Raw genomic sequence first — 21,552 nt, forward strand, 5'->3', positions numbered from 1 at the left:
TCTACCAGTGTCCAGTCTAGAGGGAAAGACATGCCTGTCACCAAACAGTGGTGACCCAGAGGCAGGTCTGGCCTGGAGAAGCCCAGGGATCTCCTGGCCTAGCGATAGCCAGGGCTGGGGTGGAGGGGTTCGGGAAGAGCTTTCTGGAAGAGGGGACATCTGAGCCAAGCCCTGGAAGATGGGGTGGTGAGAGGACACCAAATGAGAGGGAGAGGGTCTCATGCTGAGGGCACAGAGACGAGCGAAAGGCAGAGGAGGGCACGAGCTGAGCGGCTGTGCATGGAGCAGAACCTGAGGCGGTGGCGCCCAGAGATCATGGGGTCAGGTTGCCTAGATAAGAAACTCAATTCTGCTTCTGGCTCGGTGTGGCCTCAAAGCCAGTGCCACCTCTGAAGTAGAGCTGCTGACAGCGGTGTGAATGTGGGGCTACTTACCCACAGTTCCTGAACCGTGGAGTGAGGCCCTGTGCCTGCTCGAGGTTTTCAGGAGGAAATCTGTGGGAGGGGCTTCTCTAAAGAGCCTGGCAGGTACCAGGGTCTCGGGAAATGGGTTCCCACGGTCATAGGATGCTTGCTGAATGGTGACAGTGTGAGGTGGGGAGAATTAATAGGCAGTTAACCTCAGGAAGGTCAGGCCTGGGCATTGCCCACCTTCCTTCAGCCTCGTATGCGTCATGTCCTTGCCACATACCTGCCAGGACCTGTACCTTGCAGGATCTCACTGAAGCCTCCCAGCAAACCTGTGAGCTGAAGGTTCTGGTCTCATTTTACAGAGTAGCTGACTGAAACTCGGGAAGGGGTAGCCAGTTGCCCAAGATCAGGTGGTGAGTGGCAGAGCAGGAACTGAACTGAGTTTCTCTGCTGCCTGACCCCATGCTGTTTTCCCCCTACTTCTGACTGCAATGATTGGACCCTGGTTTTGTATGTCTGATGCTCCTCACGACCCCAATCTCCTTCCAGGTCCAGGAGCTGATCATCAACAAAGACCCCACACTACTGGACAACTTCCTGGATGTGAGAGTGAACTACTGGACAACTTCCTGGGCGAGGCGGTGAGGGGAGGGGTCCTGCTGGCGCCTGACCCGCCTTCCCGTCCTCTCTCTGACATTGCAGGAGATCATCGCTTTCCAAGCAGACAAGTCTATTGAAGTGCGAAAATTTGTCATTGGCTTCATCGAGGAGGCATGGTATGGGGCAGCGCCAGGGCCATCCCTGGTGGCATTAGTCTCTTCAGCTCTTGGTCTGGCCTGGAGCCTGCCCTGGGGTCCCACTCTCCATTTCCTGGACTCATTCTTCCTCCTGTTTACACTTATTCTCCCCAAAATACCTAGTAAGATGGGAACTCGGGGGCCACACGTGATTCTTCAGCTTCCCCTGCACTTCACATTCTCATTGTGAGTGGGGGCTGTCACCCTGCTCTTGGGCTCCATGCAGCAGTTCGTCATTTTCGGCCACTTCCTCTGCCCTACCTTGGGCCACGGCACCATTCCCTGTTGCCCGATGACTTCACTGGTCCCCTTTTTGTCTCCTGTTTACTGACTTGACTCTTTTTTTTTTTTTTAATGAAATGAAATTCACATAAAAAAATTTAGCTGTTTTATTATTGTTATTTTTTTCTTCTTAAGAGACAGGGTCTCACTATGTTATCCATAGGCTCTGAACTCTTGGGCTCTAGCAGTCCGCCTCAGTCTCTGCAGGAGCGGGGACTACAGGTGCACAGCATTGCACCTGGCCATAGCTGTCTTAAAGTGAGCTCTTCAGTGGCATTTAGTACATTTACAATTTAGTTCCACAGCATTTCATCCCCCGAGGGGAAGCACCACACTCCTTCCCTGCTTGCACTTTTGCACTTGAGGGCTAGAGTGATCCTGCTAAAACATGAATCGGATGTCACCACTCCCCAGCTTTTAAACCCACTTTCAGACACCTGTTGGCCCACCGTCTCACTTAGGTTGAAGCCCAACTCTTCACCTGGCCCCATCTCCCTCCCTGTCCTCCATCTCCTTCTCTGCTCCTCAGAAAGCACTGGGGAGTATCACAGGCTGTCCACTTGCTGTGCCTCCTGTGGACCCTGGGCCCCAGGTAGCCACATGGTATGCTCTTTCCTGGGTCTCTCTCAGAAAGCCCTGACTGCCCCCTTTCCTCTACGCTCCTCCTGTGCTACACTTTGTAGTGTTTTTACTCGTTGAAATTACCTTAGTAATTTTCTTGCCCGCAGAAACATGAGCCTTGCAAGAATAGGGCTTGACATTTCTTATTGGCCACTATATCTCCAGGGCCTGCCTGAAACAAGTTGGAGCTAGCAGAGACTGACTGTGTATTTGTGGAACAAGTAAATGAATTTTATCTTAACAGTAATCGCAGGATGCTTTTGCCTGTACAGCATTGGGTCCTTCCAATTTTCATCTGTAATCTTCAGAGAGTACTATCGGTACCCTCTTATTATGGAAAGGGAAACTGAGGCTCTGAATGGTAAAGTGACTTGTTTAAGTTGGGTCATTTACTTATTGAATCATTAGACATTAACTCAATGCTTTGTGACCAGAAGAAAGTGAAATAGCCCATATGAGTGCTTTCTGTTTGCCAGGCACTGTTTAAATGCTAGACCTACTCCGATATTTGATCCTTAACATTGACTCTGTGGATTAGTTATTTGACCATTTAATTGAAGAGAAAACTGAGGTTTGGAGAGGTGAAATGAGTTTGGACACAGCAGTGAGTACAGCCAGGTGCTGTTCCTGCCTTTGTGGAGCTGAAAGTCGTTTCTTTTTTTTTTTTTTTTTTTTACTGATTTGATTAATGTTTAATTTCACATTGTAAATATATACTGCAAGAATCATATGTGCTGAGCATTATGAGTTGGCCACCTTAAATTCTTTTGTTTATCGACTGGTTGTTTGAGACTTTTTATTCTTTGTGTTAACAAAGGTGACCCCACTGGTACTCGGCACTAGGATAGGGTGCCCACTTAAATAAACAAGACTAATGAATGTATAAAACAAAGTGATTTAAGTAACACTGATGGATGGTATTTATTTAATGCTTTCCAGGGGTTGGTTCTAAGCACTTTAGTGTTGCAATTTTCGCAACCTATACAATAAGTACTGTTACTACTATAAATAAGGTAAAGTCACGTGCCCAAATTCACACAGTTGTCTTTCTCTATAACTCTTCACGTGAAAAGCAGGGCTTTAAGAGGGTTAAGGAGAGGGGATTGCAGGATCAACCAAGATGGAGGGTTCAGGGGCAGCTCAGACCAGAGGTGTCAAACATTGTTCTGTGGTTCCAGATTTGCTGGCAAACAAAGCAGGTGTAGTCCTTGACCTTGCCACCTCCATTCCTGTTCCCTGGGATTTGGGCCCTGAGTTCCTTTTCTGCCAGGATACCAGGTTCCCACAACCTGCCCTAACACTACCTTGACCTTGCCCCTTTTCCTCCATCTCCAGCAAACGAGACATTGAGTTATTGCTGAAACTGATTGCAAACCTCAACATGCTCTTGAGGGACGAGAATGTGAATGTGGTGAAGAAGGCCATCCTCACCATGACCCAGCTCTACAAAGTAGCCCTGCAGGTGAGCGCTCCCTCCCCATCCAGGGGCATCCTATCTGATGGTCTGATTTACAGACTAATCTATTGGAGTTCAAACCAGGGTCAGACCAGATTCTTGATGGTCAAGATGTGCTTTTGGTCTATGGGACTAGATAACAAAGGGATCTGTGTTGTCTTCTGGGTCATGAATTTGCCGCTAACCCATCCTTATTTCCACCCATCTGTTCATTTATTCATTTACCAAACATTTCCCAGACACCTCCTTTCTGCCCATCCCTGTAGGGCCACAGTAGTGACCAAGATACTCCAGGTTCTGCCTTCACAGAACTCAGCCCAGTGAGGGAACCAGGCCCTGATGGAAGAATTATGTGAATATCGATTTTAGGCTGGGATATGAAGAGGACACACTAGGGAACTGTTCATTGGTGTCAGTGAAATTAATGAGGCCATTTAATCACCACCACCCTGAGGTCAGCATTGTTACTCCCTTGTCTTCCTTAGGATCTGAAGACAAAGGGTTATTACTGCGTATCATACCAGGGCAGAGCCAGACAGGGTCCTGTCCTCAGCATCACCTGACACTGAGCTGGGGACCGTTGGGACTCAGTAACTGTTAACCAGATGAATATCCTCGTCATCCACGGGTCTCTAGGAATAGTGCAAGGTGCTGGTGATTGATGTGTTGTCCCTCTCTTTGTCTTCTATTCCTCCCTGGCCTTCTGGCAGTGGATGGTGAAGTCACGGGTCATCAGTGATCTCCAGGAAGCCTGTTGGGACATGGTGTCTGCCATGGCTGGGGACATCATCTTACTGTTAGACTCTGACAATGATGGAATACGAACCCACGCCATCAAATTTGTAGAGGGCCTCATTGTCACCCTGTCACCCCGCGTGGCTGACTCAGAGGTACCCCGACGCCAGGAGCATGACATCAGCCTGGACCGCATCCCTCGAGACCACCCCTACATCCAGTACAGTGAGTGGTGCCCGTCCCCTCTGCTGCCATTGTCCACACTGGCACCCTTCCCCCCAACCCCCGGACTTTCTTTTAATAATGTTTGTTTTGTTTTTTTTTTTTAACATGGACACAATGCCTTTGTTTTATTCATTCATTTTTATATGGTGCTGAGGATTGAGCCTATTGCCTCACATGTGCAAGGCAAGCGCTTTGCCACTGAGTTGCAACCCCAGCCCCTGCTTTTGTTTTACTTTCTGAAGACAACATAATACAGGTAATTCAGCGGTTAAGAGCCCTGAGGCTAGGCTTCAATCCTGCTTACCACTTCCTCATATGGCTGAGCCAGTTACTCCTCTCTGAACTACACTTTCCTTTCTTAAACAGGCTTGAGTGAGGTTCTGTGAGAGTGCATACTAATAAATGTCAGTTATTTCATGCTTTTCTTAATTGAATTATTAAAGTAGTACATTCGTATGCTGTAACTGGCAAGTGATATGGGTTGGGGATGTGGGGGATAGCCTCCCTTCCCCAGTGGGGAAGGAAGGTGAACACTGGAAAGAGCATGGTTTTCTTCCAGACTACTTCCAGGGATGCTGTGTTTGCTTTTTGGTTTGCAAAATCAAGACCATGCTTTATATTTTCAGCTGAAAGACATTAGGGTGTCGTGGCTTATGTTTGACTCTCAGCTTTTCCATTGGGCAAGTGACTTACTCTTTCTTTCTCTGAGCCTGTTTCCTTTTTGCTAAACTGGGGACCATTATTATGGCATCTACTTTAGGGTATAGGTATGGGATTTGGTAAGATAGTATGACTGGCATCAGAGCATTCTGTAAGTACTAACTATTCTTATGTATCATTTAACAACTTCTTTAAACAATATGAATGACATCCTTTCCTACCAAAACCACGTTCACATGCTCCACAATATTCCATGATGTGGTGGCCTCATGTTATGATAAGCAGTTCTCTGTCAATCAACATTTACATCGTGTTTTATTTACTATTTCAAATAATATGGAATTCAGTATGTTTACCTACCAAACTTTTTAAGCATTAACTGTTAGGGACTGGATTAAGGATAGTGGTGCTACAAGAGACTTGTAAGCTCTTTGTCTATGTGTGTATATATGTATGTATTCAAAATTCAGCAATATAGTTCTTTTTGGTGGGGGGGTACCAGGGATTGAGATGTGGCTCAAGGGTACTTAACCTCTGAGCCACATCTCCAGCCCTTTTTTCTGTTTATTTTGAGTTGCTTAGGGCCTCACTAAACTGCTGAGGCTGGCTTTGAACTTGGGGTGATCTTCCTGCCTCAGCCTCCTGAGCCACTAGGATTCTAGTCATGTGCCACTGTGCCTAGCAACAATATAATTCTTGTAGTCAGTTTTCAATAGATGGATATTTAAAATTATTTCTAGTATTCTGTTATTGTAAACCTATGCTTTAACATTCTCAAAACTTAATTTTTATACTTATTCATAGTCTTATAGGCCAGCCATGGTAGTACACGCCTATAATCTCAGCTGCTGAGGAGGCTAAGGCAGAAGGATTGTTAAGTTTGAGGCCAGTCTGAACAAGTGAGCAAGGTCCTATCTCAAAATTTAAGAAATAAAATAAAAGGAGGGCTGGGGGTGAGCTCAGTGGTGGAGCACCTCTGGCACTTAATTTTCTTTTTCCTGACATCTAGACACCTGAGTATCAGGACTCAGCCTTCTTTTAAACCCCAAATGTTCTCTCTCCAAAGGACTGGGAGAAAGGACCTGCTAACAGGTTTTCCCTTTCTCTCAGATGTGCTGTGGGAAGAGGGCAAGGCAGCCTTGGAGCAGCTGCTCAAGTTCATGGTGCACCCCGCCATCTCCTCCATCAACCTGACCACAGCACTGGGCTCCCTCGCCAATATCGCCCGTCAAAGACCCATGTTCATGTCTGAGGTGATCCAGGCCTATGAAACCCTGCATGGTAAGTCGAGCCACTCCCTCACCTCTCCACTGGCCACACTTCCCTTGCATAAAGAGATGTGAGCTAGGTAGTGCCCTGAGTGCTGTTGTCGCTCTAGCCGCTGTGGGCACGAGGGAAGGGTTCTCTGTATTAGATAGTAATTTTTAGCATGTGGCAGAAACCTAGTTCCAAAATGACTTTAAGGACTAGGGATGTCACTTACTCGTAGGGTACTTGCCTTGCTCGATCTCCAACACTGCAAATTTAAAAAAAGAAACACAAACTGGCTTTAATATCAAAGTGCATGTGAGTGAAATGGCATAAAGTCTATGAAATACTTTCTATTCTAGCCTTTCCCTCTGGCCTCCAAACAGGGAGGCTATATATTCTAAAATCAGCAAAATGTTTGTTGATGGGTATCTAGAAATAGAGAATATTTTCTCTGCTTTTCTACACAGATAAAAACTTGAAAGTCTGGAGTTGAATCATGAGTATATGCAGAATCACGGATCAGTCTCTGTCCATCTTTTGGCTCTATCTTCTCAATGTTGATTTCCTTTTCTGGGTCTTTCCTTGGGGTAGCGAAGAAGGTGTCCCATAGCTCCAGGCTTCCATTCCAACCACTTAGCAACTGCCAGGGAAAGAGAGTGCCTGCTTCCCCATCATTCCAGCAAAAGTCCAAGGACTGATGCTCATTGTTTCTGATTGGCTGAGCAGAAATTATAAGCCTATCCCTGAACCAATCACAGTGGCCAGGGGAATGTTGTGTTCTCTGTGGCCCCCGGTCTCACTTGCACTTGGATGGAGGATGGAGACGAGGTGGTCCTCTCAAAGAGGAATGGGAGTGTTGTTGGCTGAGGAAGGGACAGTGGACACTGGGCAGGCAGAATTACAGGCATCCTCTTTTGCGTTCGAGCAGGGGAGACTGGTTCATCAAGGTGACCAGCAGACATTGGAAGGGGAGTTTGTGGAAGTGAGGGTCCAATTATAGCCCTACACAGGGGAAGGGTTTAGAATTGAGACCAGAGATGGAGGGACCTGAGATTTTATGTTTAATAAAGTGGAGGTTGTGTTTTTCTCTGTGAAGGGGACTAGTACACTTAAGGGTTTTATGCATCAGCGTATAAGGGGGAGAGCCGCACACTAGATCTCAGAGCACAGAGCTTTCCTCAGAGTTGCCTGCAAGACCACTGGCCTAGATTGGGGCTGGGAATTTAGACTAGCAGGACTCCTGGAGATCTGTCCACAGCGCCAAACTTCTGCCTTTCGTCTTACAGCCAACCTCCCGCCAACGCTGGCCAAATCGCAGGTGAGCAGTGTACGCAAGAACCTCAAGTTGCACCTGTTGAGTGTGCTCAAGCACCCAGCCTCCTTGGAGTTCCAGGCCCAAATCACCACCCTGTTGGTGGACCTGGGCACACCTCAGGCTGAGATTGCCCGCAATATGCCCAGCAGCAAGGATGCCCGCAAGCGGCCCCGAGATGACTCAGATTCCACACTCAAGAAGATGAAGTTGGGTGAGCTAAGGCTGGGGCCTGGCAGGAGGGGGCCATGGGTCATAACCTATTTAAAAGGTTCAGTTATTTACATTAAACTGTGTTTAATTTGCATTAACATCATGAGTTATATAATGTAATGATATATAATAAGTGAAAGCAATAAAATGAAAATAGTCTCCATCTTCTCCCTCTCCTGAATCCTCAGGATTACAAGTCATGCGCCTACTGTACTTGGTTCTTTTTGAAGTAATGGAGGGTACTGGGAATTGAACCCAGGGTCTCATGTAAACAAGCAATCACTGTGCCACCAAGCTTCATCCCCAGCCTTCTTTTGGAAGTAATTTTTAATGGTTATATTAATAGCCTTCCTTAACACCATTTTTTTTTTAAATATGACCCATGTTTGTTTCTAGAACATATACCAAAGATTCTTTTTTCATGTTAAAAAATAAGGAATTTTGGTAAAAGGGGTGAGTTGTGAATCTAGCTAGGTTTTTCCATAGTTAAGCATAAGAAGTGTCTGTATAGCCATTTTCTGTGCAGGGCAGGTCCCGTGGTGGAATTTCTGGGAATGGTGTGTGGGATGTTAAAGTTATTTTGATTCATCAAGTTTATTTTTCTATTTTATTAAACTTCTAGTTTTGAAATAATTTTGAGTTTAAAGACAAGTTACAGAAACAGTATGGAACATTCCTGTGTATGCCTTACAGGATGTTGAACATGCATTACCTCAGGTGGCAGGTCCCTTTTAATCTTTCTTTAGCCCTCCTTGGACTTTGTGACAACGACATTAGGAAGAGTCCAGGATGGTAGTTTGATAGAATGTCCTGTCATTGAGTTTGTGTGCTTTTGCCTCATGATTGGATCAGGTTATGCACCCTCAGCAGGGATGCTGGGGAAACCATGCCCTGGCCTCTGTTCATGGGACTTGGAGGCGTGTGGTGGCAAGTTGTCCCATTACTCATAATGTTAATTTTCTTCATTTGGTTAAGGTGGTATGTGCCAGGTTTCTAGTGTCACGGACTCTTCTTTAGCTTCATCTGGGCTGGGGGGCACACCCCTGTAATCCTAATGACTTAGGAGGCGGAGGTAAGAAGATGGCAAGTTCAAGGCCAGCCTGGGCAATTTAGCAAGACCCTGTCTCAAAATAAAAAGGGCTGGAGATGTAACTCACTGGTAGAGTGTTTGCTTAGCATATGTGAAACCTACCTTTAATCCCCAGTACCATAAATAAAAGACCAAAAAAAGTACCATTTTTCTCTTTGTAAATACTGAGCTGGGGGAGATCCTTGAACCTGTAAATATTTTTTCTTCTAAAACTTTCACCCTGTAGTTGTAATGTCCATTGATATTTGTCTGAATCTATGATAGCTGTACTGTTTACAAAAAGATCTTCTTTCCACATTTGTTAGTTGGCATTCTCCTCTAGGGAAGAATTTTATTTTCGTCTCCGCAGTTTATTATCAGTAAGGGCTCATGGGTTCTTTTTTTCTACGTTATAATCTGTTGCCATTGTTATTTATTTTCTTGCTCAAATTTCCTCATACTTAGGCACCTGGCTTCTATCTTCTTTTAACTGGTCCAATAACACTTTCTGAGCATTTCTTACATTCTAGCATCATAAGACATTCCAGAGGTATCTTGTATTTTCCCTGGAAACAGTCATTCCTTTGAGTCTGTTTTTATTTATTTGTTTGTTTGTTTGGGGGGGCATGCCAGGGATTGATCTCTGGCACTCGACCACTGAGCCACATCCCTACCCTATTTTGTATTTTATTTAGTGACAGGGTCTCTCTGAGTTGCTTAGGGCCTTGCTAAATTGTTGAGGCCTTTAACTTGCGATCCTCCTGTCTGAGCCTCTTGAGCCGCTGGGATATAAGGTGTGTGCCACCGCTCCTGGCATGGTTTCTTTCTTTTCTTTTTTTTTCTTTTCTTTCTTCTCCTGGCATGGTTTCTTTCTTTCTTCTTTCTTTCTTTCTTTTTTTAAATAATGTCTTATATTTTTACACCTTTATTTTACTTATTTTTATGGGGTGCTGAGGATCTGACCCAGCACATGTGCTAGGCATGCGCTGTACCATTGAGCCAGCCCCTGTCCTGGCATGGTTTCTTTTAAGGAGGGAATAGTTTCAGAAATAAAAGTCCGAGCACTGAATGTGCCCATTGCTACTGGGTAGATTTACACTCTTGCTTTTTTTTGGGCAGCTGGGGGTACCAGGGATTGAATTCAGGGGCACTCGACCACTGAGCCACCTCCCCAGCCCTATTTTATATTTTATTTAGAGACAGGGTCTCACTGAGTTGCTTAGTGTCTCACCAGTGCTGTGGCTGACTTTGAACTCTCAATCCTCCTGCCTCAGCCTCCTGAGCCGCTAGGATTATAGACATGCGCCACCACGCCCGGCAGATTTACACTCTCCATAGCTGTTGCCAGGCTGGTTTCCAAAGCACCGCAACAGTGTATTGGCACCCTTCAGTGAATCCACCAGCCTTGGGCATACTGTAAACTCGCTGGGCACAAATGGTGTCCTTGGTGTGGGTCTGCACTCTAGCCTGTGTTGAAGCCAGGCTGTGTATCTGTTTATGTTTGGTGGCCATTTTCATTTCTGCAAAGTGCCCATAGTTTTTGCTCATTTTTTTCTAGGTTGTCTTAAGCAGTGGGCTGAATTATATATGCCCTTGCAGAGTGCAGGGCCAACTCTTTGTGATCCTTATAAACTGTTAATATAACCATGTAACATTTTATCACATTCTTGCCATACAATTTTATAGATATAAATTCAAGGACCATCTTTTTTTATTTTTTTAGGTACCCACAAATGAACTCAGGGACATTCAACCACTGAGCCACATCCCCAGCTCTATTTTGTATTTTATTTAGAGACAGGGTCTCACTGAGTTGCTTAGTGCCTTGCCATTGCTGAGGCTGGCTTTGAACTCACGATCCTCCTGTCTCAGTCCTCTGGGATTACAGGTGTGTGCTATCACACCTGGCAAGGAACAACTTTATGACATAGAACTTTTTCTCTATGGTTCAAAGTATTGGTTTCTTTCCCTTGGGCTAGGACTGTTGTCCTGTGTCCACCCGGTCTGCTGTTGTCCATAGCATCAGTGCTGCAGGGAATTCCCTGTGCAGTTGACCTTCGTGTGAGTTTTTGGGGTACATACCTACAAATGGAATTGCTGTGTCAACAAGGCATGCACATATAAAATTTTTATCTACTATCAAATGTTTTTTTTTTTTTTTTAATGTTTATTTAGTTGTAGATGAACACACCTTATCTTTATTTTTATGTGGTGCTGAGGATTGAACCCAGTGCCTCACGAGGCAAGCACTTTACCACTGAGCTATAGCCTCAGCCCTGTCCAGTGCTTTTCCAGGCCATGTGTTTACATTTTCATTGCCTCTGACATCTGTTACTACTAACCATTTGATTTTTTTTATTAATCATATAAGCAAAAAATGCCATCTTGTTGGGTTTTGAGGGTTTTTGTTTTCTGTATTTTCCTCATTCCTAGAAAAGTTGAATACTGTTTCAAAGATAGAGGTTTGGGGGCTGGGTTGTGGCTCAGTGGTAGAGCTCTTGCCTTGTGTGTGTGTGAAGCACTGTGTTTGATTCTCAGCACCACATATAAATAAATAAATAAAATAAGGTCCATCAACAACTTTAAAAAAATAAAAATAAAATAGAGATTTGTATATAGTAAATCTCTGTGAAATGATTAGTTGGTTGACCTTTTGTTATTCTTGTCTTCTGGGCTAGCGTGTAGATCAGTGGTAGGGTGCACACCTAGTATACACAAGGCCCTGGGTTCCATCCATAGCCTTGCAAAACTAATACTGAATAATATTGTCTTCATAGAACTTGGTGTGATTAGGTAGGGGGTTTGGCTTATTCCCATTTCCCAGATGAGAACTGAGGCCTAGAAAGAGGCAGGTTGTTGCCAGGCTTATATGTTGGAGGTGGGGCTACAGCCTTGGTCCTCATCCACTGTGTGGTGCTGATGCTAAGGCCAGTGGAGGCAGGGCCACCTGGGTTCCATGCCAGAAGAGGGCCGCTGCTCTTTACAGAGCCCATAGCTCGTTCTCCCGTATTTCAGAGCCCAACCTGGGGGAAGATGATGAAGACAAGGACTTGGAGCCTGGTCCATCAGGGACCTCAAAGGCCTCCGCCCAGATCTCAGGCCAGTCAGACACAGACATCACAGCTGAGTTCCTGCAGCCTCTGCTGACGCCTGACAATGTGGCCAATCTGGTAAGGATGGCAGCCTGTCTTCCCCAGGGCAAGGAGTGGGGGATCTTCCTGTCCATTCCCTGTCCCCACACCACACTCACCACCTCCTCCAGATGGCACCAGAGGGGTTGTCCAGCAGGCCCTCCCACCTTGGTAGACCTCATCCCTACTCCTTTAGGAAGTCACTTGTCACCACCACTCAGCAGGCCCTCTTTAGGTGCTCTGAGTCCCTGTACCAACTCCCTCACCCTGGTCACTGTCCTCTCTCCTTCAAGGGGAGGGTCTGCCAGCTGGAGAGCCAGGGGTGGATAATTGAATTGTTGTCCATGTGGCTGGGGCTGGCTTTCTGACTCCCTTGGGGGCTGCAGTCCCCTAGAGCAGGCATAGGTCCATCTTGGGCACTATATTTGCTCATTGCCTGGGCACAGGACCAGTACCTGTTGAGTTAGTGCTAATGGAAGGAATCCCTCCTGGGCCCCCTGCAGGTCCTCATCAGCATGGTGTATTTGCCTGAGACCATGCCTGCCTCCTTCCAAGCCATCTACACTCCTGTGGAGTCAGCAGGAACTGAAGCCCAGATCAAGCACTTGGCTCGGCTCATGGCCACACAGATGACGGCTGCAGGACTGGGTCCAGGTGAGTGTCTCATGGAGCTGGCCCAGACCAGAGATTGGCACTAGCCACTCCTCATGGTGGTGCAGAGGAAGATCGTGTGCCATTTAACGTGTGAATAATCACAGACGCCTTAAATAGAGTGAATACTCGGTATTCTCGGGTTCTGGGCTTTGAAATCCAGCAGACCTGGATCTGGGATCTAAATTGAACCAGATTGGTTCCTTCACTTACTAACTCTGTGACTTTTTTTGGGTTCTTTAGCCTCAGGGAGCCTCAGAGCTTTACCTACTTCAATAGTGCTTTTGAAAAATAAGTTGTACAGCAAAATGCACAACTCTGAAGTGTACACCTTAGTGAATTTTCATAGTGAAAACACCAGTGTACCACCATCTAGATCAAGGTAGCCATCTCCATTACTCTAGAAAGTTCCTTGGCTACAATCCACTCAGAGCAGCTCACCTCCAGAGCGCCCACTCTTCTAGTGACTGCCTCCTAGAGTAGTTTTGCCTCTTCTTAAATTTCATACAAATGGAATCACAGAGGCCTGGCTTTTGCTTGCTGTTAAGTTTTTGTTGTTGTGGGAACTAGTAGTTTATTTTATTGTTCAGTAGTATTTTCTCATGTGAACACACTGCCATGGGGTTTTCAGAACTCCTGATCCTGGACCTGTAGCTTGTTTCCAGATTTTACTCATCATGAATAAAGTTGCTCTGAATGTTTGTGTGATATTTTGTTTGATGCACACACACATGCCTTTTGTCTGTCTTGAGCATATACCAGGGAGTGGAGTTTTGGGGTCGCAGGTTAGGGTGTCATCAGTGCTAGTAAGAACTGCTCATTGGGCTGGAGTTGTAGCTCAGAGGTAGAGCATTTGCCTCGTATGTGTGGGGCACTGGGTTCGATTCCCAGCACCACATATAAATAAGCAAATAAGTAAAGGTCCATCAATAACTAAAAAAAATATTAAAAAAAAAAAAAAGAAAGAAATGCTCATCATGCTTCTGAAGTGGCTGTATCATTTGATATCCCCCACCCCCCCAGCAACAAATGGCACCTCTAGGTTAAGCCTCGGGTTATTTTGCAAAATGAGGATAAAGAGGTTGCAGGTTTCCTTGAGGCATCTTGGGCACAAGGTGCAGCTGGAGCGGAGCATCCTGAGGGGTCCAGTGTGCGCAAGTGGGCCTGACATCCTGGGTGTCCCCTCAGGTGTGGAGCAGACCAAACAGTGTAAGGAGGAACCCAAGGAAGAGAAGGTGGTGAAGCCGGAGAGTGTCCTTATCAAGAGGCGTCTGTCAGCCCAGGGCCAAGCCATCTCTGTGGTGGGCTCTCTGAGCTCCATGTCCCCATTGGAAGAGGAGGTGCCCCAGGCCAAGAGGAGGCCAGAGCCCATCATCCCTGTTACACAGCCCCGGTGAGTCCTTGTCTAGGAGCTGGGCAGGGTGGGAGCCTCTGATTCCAATCAGTGCTGTAACCACTAAGCCTTTGTGTTTTCTGTAAAAATGGGAGAAAAGTGTCTCATAACCATCAGGGAGAATGGTGTCAACTGGTAATGACGGTCAGGCTAATGAGGTAGAAAACTTAGGATGAAGGCCGTCGTGGTTGAAAGCACATCGCTTGATCCTAGCATGTGGCGAGGGCTCCTAGTTGTCACTCTCATTCTATCTCTCTCACATGTGGACCACAAACCAGCTACCTGGGCTTGTGTACTACTGAGGGGACCTCCCGCCCTCTCTAGGCTCTCTGTCCCTTCCCTGCTCCCTCCTTGCATCACACCCACAGCAGGTCCCCTCCGAAGGCTCTGTACTTATTCTTTCTCTACCTGGAAAGCTGCCCCTGGTCTTGGTGTCTGGTGCTGCCTTCACTCAGGTCTCTACTCACAGGAACTGTCCCTAAGCAAAACCCAGTGGCAGCTCTCCCTCCCCTTGCCCTTGTCCCTTGCCCCTTGCCTTGCTGGGCCTCAGAGTCATGGGGAGTTTAGATGCAGCATGAGGACAGGTAGCACCTGTGTGGCTTGTCTCGTGCCTGAGGTGGGGAGAGTTAGCAGATGGGCCCTGGCTACACAAAGGATGCTCCAGGTCACTGTGTCTGACCCTGTTCTTCTGCACAGGCTGGCAGGCGCCGGTGGACGCAAGAAGATCTTCCGTTTGAGTGACGTGCTGAAGCCCCTGACAGATGCCCAGGTTGAAGCCATGAAGCTGGGTGCTGTGAAGCGGATCCTGCGTGCTGAGAAGGCTGTGGCCTGCAGCGGGGCAGCACAGGTATGCCTGTCCCCCAGCCGTCCTTCAGTCCTTGCCCCAAGGGTCTACCTCATATCCCAGGGAAAGCCTATGCAGGGTCCTACCTCCTGGCTGCAGACGCCAGCTCTGCCTTCCAGCTGTTCCTCCAGCCACGCCCAAGAGAAGAATGCAAACACACATTCTTCACCAGTCCTGGGGCCAGGAGGAGGGCTGCGCCTGTGGTCCTGGTCATTTGTGATTGTCAGCATTCTTAGGAGCAGGTTTTACTGTCAGGCACACCTTGTTTCAAATTGATTCTGCTGCTTGCTACTGCTGTAACCCTGTTAATCAACCATTCCCCCATTATTTGAAATTGGTTTTTAATTAGGCAGTAGTATATGGACACAGGCTGTTAAAAAAATATTACCACAGCTGGGGAGGTGGCTCAGTGGAAGAGCGCTTGCCTAGCATTCTCAAGGCCCTGGGTTCCATCCCCCATCACCACAAAACAAAAGATTTGTAGGCGATGTAGACACAATACAGTCTTCCTTGGCCATCACCTGCCTCCTGTCCCCTTTCCAGAGGTGACTACCCAAATTAGGAGCATCTTTCCAGGTCTTTTTTTGTGCTTGTAAGGACCCAGGTACTTCGGCCAACTCACATTTATCTGGTGCTGATTGACAGTTTGTTCCTTTCCCTCCTCCACCCACCACACAGACGGGACCCTGCTGGGCACGGAGTCTTCAGCTGCCTTCCTTACTTTAACACCATGACTGCACTGGGGGTTCCAAGTCCAGGTGGGAGGAGCTGCAGGGTGTGATCATGGGGTTCTGGATGGCCCGGCCCACCTGTCATGCTTTCTTGCTGCTTTACCAGGTGCGCATCAAGATCCTAGCCAGCCTGGTGACACAGTTTGACTCAGGTCTGAAGGCTGAGGTCCTGTCCTTCATCCTGGAGGATGTTCGGGCCCGGCTGGACCTGGCCTTTGCCTGGCTCTACCAGGAGTACAATGCTTACCTGGCAGCGGGTCCCTCAGGCACCCTGGACAAGTACGAGGACTGCCTCATCCGTCTGCTCTCTGGCCTGCAGGAGAAACCAGACCAGAAAGATGGGTGAGGGAGACACCCCTGTGCCCTCCTGACTCCCTCCTGTGTCCTGCTTTCCTTTCCCTCTTCACCATCACCCATGTCAGTTGCGTGCCCCCCACACACACCTGCGTTTCCCTTCTTGCCTCCCTGTCTCCATGTGCAAGGATTCAGCTTTGAGTGTGGGGCCTGGGTTGTGCTCCCTGGGCTTTTGCCCAGTTCTGCCACATGCTTGGAGTGGCCTCTGGCACTTACCTCTGGGCCTCTTGTTTTTTTAATCTAGCATCCTCTCTATTCTTGGCCTCAGCTTACCTGTTTGTCCTCCATTGGGCAGCTCTGGTGACATCTTGTGGTGTTAATGCTGTCTGGTTACTTCCCCTCTAAGAACCTTCCATGTTTCTCCGTTGCTCTTGGGGGTAAAATACAGCCTCCTAAGCCTCCTGGCCTATGAGTCTTGGTGTCACCCAGGCTCTTTAGCCTTTCTCTGCCCCTCTCCTCCCAAATTTCAGCCACTTTGGTCTTCTGCCTGTTCCTTGACACGCGGAGCTCAGGGCGTTGGCTCCTTCTGTCCACTCTGCCTAGAACTCCCCTCCCCCAGCTCTTCATGTGGCTGCTCCTTCTCATCCACCAGCATCGACTCAAATGTTATCTCAGGTGGTCTTGTGTGACTCCCACATCTAAAGTAACAAAGCCTTCTCTACCTGCACCCCGTTCTTCCCTCTCATCGTTGAATTGAGTGACTGAAGTTAGGAATCCCATTGACCAAAGGGAGAAACTGACTTTCAGAGAAGTCTCTGCCCAGATTAGCCAGCTGGCGGCTTTGAACTGTGGCCTATTCATGTCAAAGCTCTGGAACCAGCTTTGGGCCACTGGGAAGCAGATGGCTTTTCCTCTGCAGCTGTTCCCTGTGCCTCCCTTGGCAGGATCTTCACCAAGGTGGTGCTGGAGGCACCACTCATCACCGAGAGTGCCCTGGAGGTGATTCGCAAGTACTGTGAAGACGAGGTGAGCCAGGCGGTTGTGGTGCCACAGGGACCTGCTGGTCATGCAACCCGGTTGGGGACAGGGCCCTCCTCAGGGTCTGAAGGGCACAGAACCTAGACCTGGTGGTGGGGCTGGCACGGGAGGCCTGGTCTTTTGACTTGATCTGGGGGAGGTAAGGGACAGATTCCAGGGCACATGGCCATAGATGGCGTTCTGATCCCCTCCCTCCTGCCACAGAGCCGCACCTATCTGGGCATGTCCACCCTTCGAGACCTGATCTTCAAGCGCCCATCCCGCCAGTTTCAGTACCTGCATGTCCTCCTGGACCTCAGTTCCCACGAGAAGGACAAGGTGAACCCTGTACCACACTGGGCTGTGCTCAGTTGGTTGTGTGTGGAGGCCTTCCCCTGTCCCCAGCAAACAGCCAGCCTGGTGGCACGAGGCCACTGAGAAACAAGGGATGCCAGCAGCATGTGGTATCCCCCCTTGCACTCCACCCACGTTGGTGAGCTTGAACACATTTTGGTTTTTTGGTTTGGTTTGGCACCAGGGATTGAACCTACGGGCTCTTAGCCACTGAGCCATATCCTCAGACTGTTTGATTTTTTGAGATGGGGTCTCACTAAGTTGCTTATGGCCTTGCTCAGTTGCTAGCTTTGAACTTGCGATCCTCCTGCTTCAGCCTCCTGAGTCACTGGGATTACAGGCGTGGGCCACCATGTCTGGCTTGAACCCCTAAAAGCTGGACCTGACTAGTCAAGGAGCCAGTGTGATGCAGGCAGTGAGGACATGGCATGCTCAGTGCTGGAGCAGAGCAGCGTGTGGCTGTGAGCCTGGGTGGGGGTGGTGAGAGAGGTGGAAAGGCTCGTGGGAGAGAGGAGTGTGCTGAGGCCTGGGCTGTGAGTGGGGGGTGTGCTCTGGATGGGGCCTGATGGGCATGTGCAGGGCCTGATCAGGGCCCTTGACTTGTCCCTATGCCAGCCCTTTGCCAGAACCCTCACCTGGTGGCCTGGGAGTATCCCTCACTCAGTGTACCCCAGTGTACTCTCCCTGGTCTGTGCTGTCACTGGGGGCAAAGTGGTGCTCCTGGCTCCTGGCAGATGGTGTCTGAGTGAAACAGACCAAGCCCATGTTGGAATTCCAGGCAGTGGGGAGCCTAATGTGCCAAGTTGCAAAGCCAGAGACTTGGCAGGCAGCGTCACTTTTGAGGAACCGAGGAAAGCTCAAGCTGCGTGGAGTAGTGAGCCAGGCGAGGCCTGGGAGATTGACATGGAGGTGGAAGAGAGGTCATGATGTCCAGCCGCCGGGAGGGGCACCTCCCTCCCACTGGCAATGGGCCTTGGCCCTATCCCCGCTGTGCTGGCCGTTTCTCATGCTGGGCTTGTTTTCACCTTAGTGCTGCTGAGAAGGGCAACTGGCCCTCCCCTCCGGGTGCCCACTGTACCTTTCTTATGCCCCTCTCTCCTTAGGTGCGTTCCCAGGCCCTGCTGTTCATCAAGCGCATGTACGAGAAGGAGCAGCTGCGGGAGTATGTGGAGAAGTTTGCCCTCAACTACCTGCAGCTCTTGGTCCACCCCAACCCACCCTCTGTGCTGTTTGGAGCTGACAAGGACACAGGTTTGGTGCAGGTTCATCAGATGCGTACTGAGCCCTGCCCAGCCTGCTAGGGAGGACACTCAGACCAAGCGATGGGAGCGGGCAGGGCTGGCACAGCTAGCCAGGGGGGTCCAGGAGCCCTGGTGAAGAGGGTGCCTGGCCTGTCCTGAAGGGACCGGAGAGGCCTAAGGACAAGGAGGGCTAGGCGCTGTGGGCTCCAGGAAGGACTTTCCAGCTAGGTCCCTAGCAGAGCCCCAGGTCCTCAGAATTAGACAGTGAAACCTAGGCCCCAAGTCAGTGGACCCTTGCCTGGGAAGGTCAGGGGCTCTGGTGAATGCACAGGAGGCGAGGCTCAGCCTGGGTGCAGGGAAACCTGCCCGGGAGAGCACTGTGAGCCCCAGGACGAGGAGGTGTGAGAAGAGGAGCTGGTAGGGCGAGGACCTGGAAGGCTGACCTCAGGGGCTGCGTGGCTGGCAGAGTGTGCCGGGTCTGCTGCTCCCTTCTCTGCACAGGGCAGATGATGCCAGGCAAGAAGCCAGGGGCTATCCTGAGGCCACAGGGCAGTCTTGGCAGGACTGGAAGGGGGACAGGGTCAGATTGCATTTTAGAAAGATGCTTCTAGTTGCCATGGCTTCGTGGTCAGAGGTGGCTAGAAGCAGGAGTCCTGGGCTGCCCCACTTCCCTGGAGGATCTGCTTCCCAGTGCTGGCTCCCTTCTCTGCCTGCCCCCTTCCTCCCATTGCCCTTGCTCCTTGGAAAGGAAAACACGGGGGTCAGGGGTTGGGTGGTGAGTCTGATACCTGGCCCTGTCCTGCCAGAGGTGGCTGCGCCCTGGACCGAGGAGACAGTGAAGCAATGTCTGTACCTCTACCTGGCCCTCCTGCCCCAGAACCACAAGCTGATCCACGAGCTGGCCGCTGTGTACACCGAGGCCATCGCCGACATCAAGCGGACCGTGCTGAGGGTCATTGAGCAGCCGGTGAGGCCCCTGAGCCCACCAGGTTGTGCCCACTCCCTGGCAGGGCTGAGTCCCAAACTGCAGCTCTTTCTCAGGTGTCTCTGCTTTAGAACTAAGCCCAGAAGGCTGTCACCCTGGGCCTGCAGCTCAGTGGCTCGTGGGTGGTCCTCACATCTCCCGTATTTGCAGGAAGAGACAGGTGGGCCCAGTGACTCAGAGCCTGAGGTTGGACAGACCTGGGTTCATATTCTGCCTTTTCCTTTCTCACCGTGCCCTTGGGCCCTGTCAGTGAAAACAAAGGGCATGATCCAGTCTCCCAAGCATTTCAGGAGTCTGAACACATGCATATCATCCTCTGTGCCCCTGTCACCACTTAGAGTTGGCTTTCCTCTCCATCACCAATAGAAATCTTAAGTTGTCTTTACATAAAAATGTCCCCCCTGGAGCCGCAGGGCTGCCCACAGGAGAAGCAGCTCAGTGGCAGGCCAGCCCTGCATCTCGCAGTGTCCGCCCTCCAGTTTGCCATGGGATTTGAAATGACTTTCATAATCTCATCTCTGCCCTGGACTTTTAAATTGGAAAATTTCTAACAGACACAAAGGGAGAAAGAACAGTGTGTTCTTCCCCACACACCTGCCTCCAGATGTGACGGTGTGCTTACCTATAAAGTGGGGATAACATGCTTCCTGGCTGAAGCAAGGTTTTCTGTGCACCTCCAAGGTGAGCCACAGTTTTCTTTATGGCTATAAATGTTTTCGAGCAAAGGGGAGCCTGACTCCTCCTACCTGTGTTGACTCCAGAACCAGCAGCAGGCTGAGCCTGGGGTGTTTGGCCAAGCTGATGGTCATGGGAAGGCCCTACCCAAGGAGTTGGCACATGGGCTAGATTCAAGACAGTGGAAGGGGAGGCAGCATCAAAGAGGCCAGGGAGCTGGAACAGGTCCCAGTTGAGACTAGGAAGAGCCCCGTGTGTCTGACCTCCACTCCTATCACCTTGTCCAGAGGTCCCCCAGCTATCAACTCCGTGTCCAGTTCTCCTGTTCCCAGCATTCCCCTCAATGACCTCCCCTGATACCCCTGGCCTCCCCAAGCTCTCACCCTGGTCAAGTCCTCCTGATCTCTGCTTCTAGATTCGAGGAATGGGCATGAACTCACCAGAGCTGCTCCTGCTGGTGGAAAACTGCCCCAAGGGGGCAGAGACACTAGTCACGCGATGTCTGCACAGCCTCACAGATAAAGGTGCCTGGGCTTTTCCCTCCTGGGCCACGTGTTCCCAGCCCTGGGAGTCAGGGCTGCTGGATCCAGATGACTGTACCTATGGGTCTCTCCTGTCCTGGGGCCCTGGCTTCTCTGTTTAGAGCAGGATATCACTGGTTGCCTGTGGTCAGCCAGGGCCATGGGGGTCTCTGCTGGGCAGTTGAGCTGTCCCTTACCCACGTGCCTGTGCCTCCGCCTCTGGTGCTCACCTTCACCTGTCCTCACCACCCCAACTCTGCTTCCTGCTCATTCCCCTCTGCAGTGCCACCCTCCCCAGAGCTGGTGAAGCGGGTCCGGGACCTCTACCACAAGCGGCTGCCCGATGTCCGCTTCCTCATCCCAGTGCTTAATGGGCTGGAGAAGGTACAGCGTGGGCTGTCCGGCTGTCCCCTGCCAGCATGTGGTGGGATGGGGGGCCGAAGCATGAGAGGCAAGGTGGAAAGCAGCTGGCCTGTGGCCAGGAATTTCCATCAGCTGGGCCCTGTGGGAGATGTTCAGGGGCGCAGTCCCAGGGCTGCTCCTGCCTTAAGCAGGTCACATCCCATCTTAGCTGAGGACTACAGTGGTATCCTGTGTGTACACACGGTTGTCCCAAGGCCTGCAGACGCTGGTGTCCCCAATGTGGGGGAAGCACCTCCTTAAGTGCTGCATCCCTGGTGGGGT

At 49.6% G+C, this 21,552-nt stretch overlaps 1 protein-coding gene across 1 annotated transcript in view; it reads left to right on the forward strand.

Annotated features, from left to right (window-relative positions):
• Positions 1-21,552, forward strand: part of Sympk (symplekin scaffold protein) — a 33,278-nt gene that overhangs the window by 4,655 nt on the left and 7,071 nt on the right. Inside the window, exons 4-20 of the mRNA XM_046455481.2 lie at positions 960-1,013; positions 1,113-1,186; positions 3,446-3,572; positions 4,277-4,526; positions 6,297-6,467; positions 7,724-7,963; positions 12,047-12,201; positions 12,666-12,816; positions 14,002-14,206; positions 14,903-15,053; positions 15,888-16,123; positions 17,020-17,101; positions 17,318-17,431; positions 18,550-18,697; positions 19,494-19,654; positions 20,763-20,871; positions 21,152-21,252. Coding sequence (XP_046311437.1) covers positions 960-1,013; positions 1,113-1,186; positions 3,446-3,572; positions 4,277-4,526; positions 6,297-6,467; positions 7,724-7,963; positions 12,047-12,201; positions 12,666-12,816; positions 14,002-14,206; positions 14,903-15,053; positions 15,888-16,123; positions 17,020-17,101; positions 17,318-17,431; positions 18,550-18,697; positions 19,494-19,654; positions 20,763-20,871; positions 21,152-21,252 — 2,529 coding nt within the window. The remainder of the gene's footprint in view (positions 1-959; positions 1,014-1,112; positions 1,187-3,445; positions 3,573-4,276; positions 4,527-6,296; positions 6,468-7,723; positions 7,964-12,046; positions 12,202-12,665; positions 12,817-14,001; positions 14,207-14,902; positions 15,054-15,887; positions 16,124-17,019; positions 17,102-17,317; positions 17,432-18,549; positions 18,698-19,493; positions 19,655-20,762; positions 20,872-21,151; positions 21,253-21,552) is intronic.

This window comes from Marmota monax, unplaced genomic scaffold (genome assembly GCF_021218885.2).
Source record: "Marmota monax isolate L192 unplaced genomic scaffold, Marmota_monax_Labrador192_F-V1.1 WCK01_AAM20220418_F8-fsc00149, whole genome shotgun sequence".
Lineage (NCBI taxonomy): Eukaryota > Metazoa > Chordata > Mammalia > Rodentia > Sciuridae > Marmota > Marmota monax.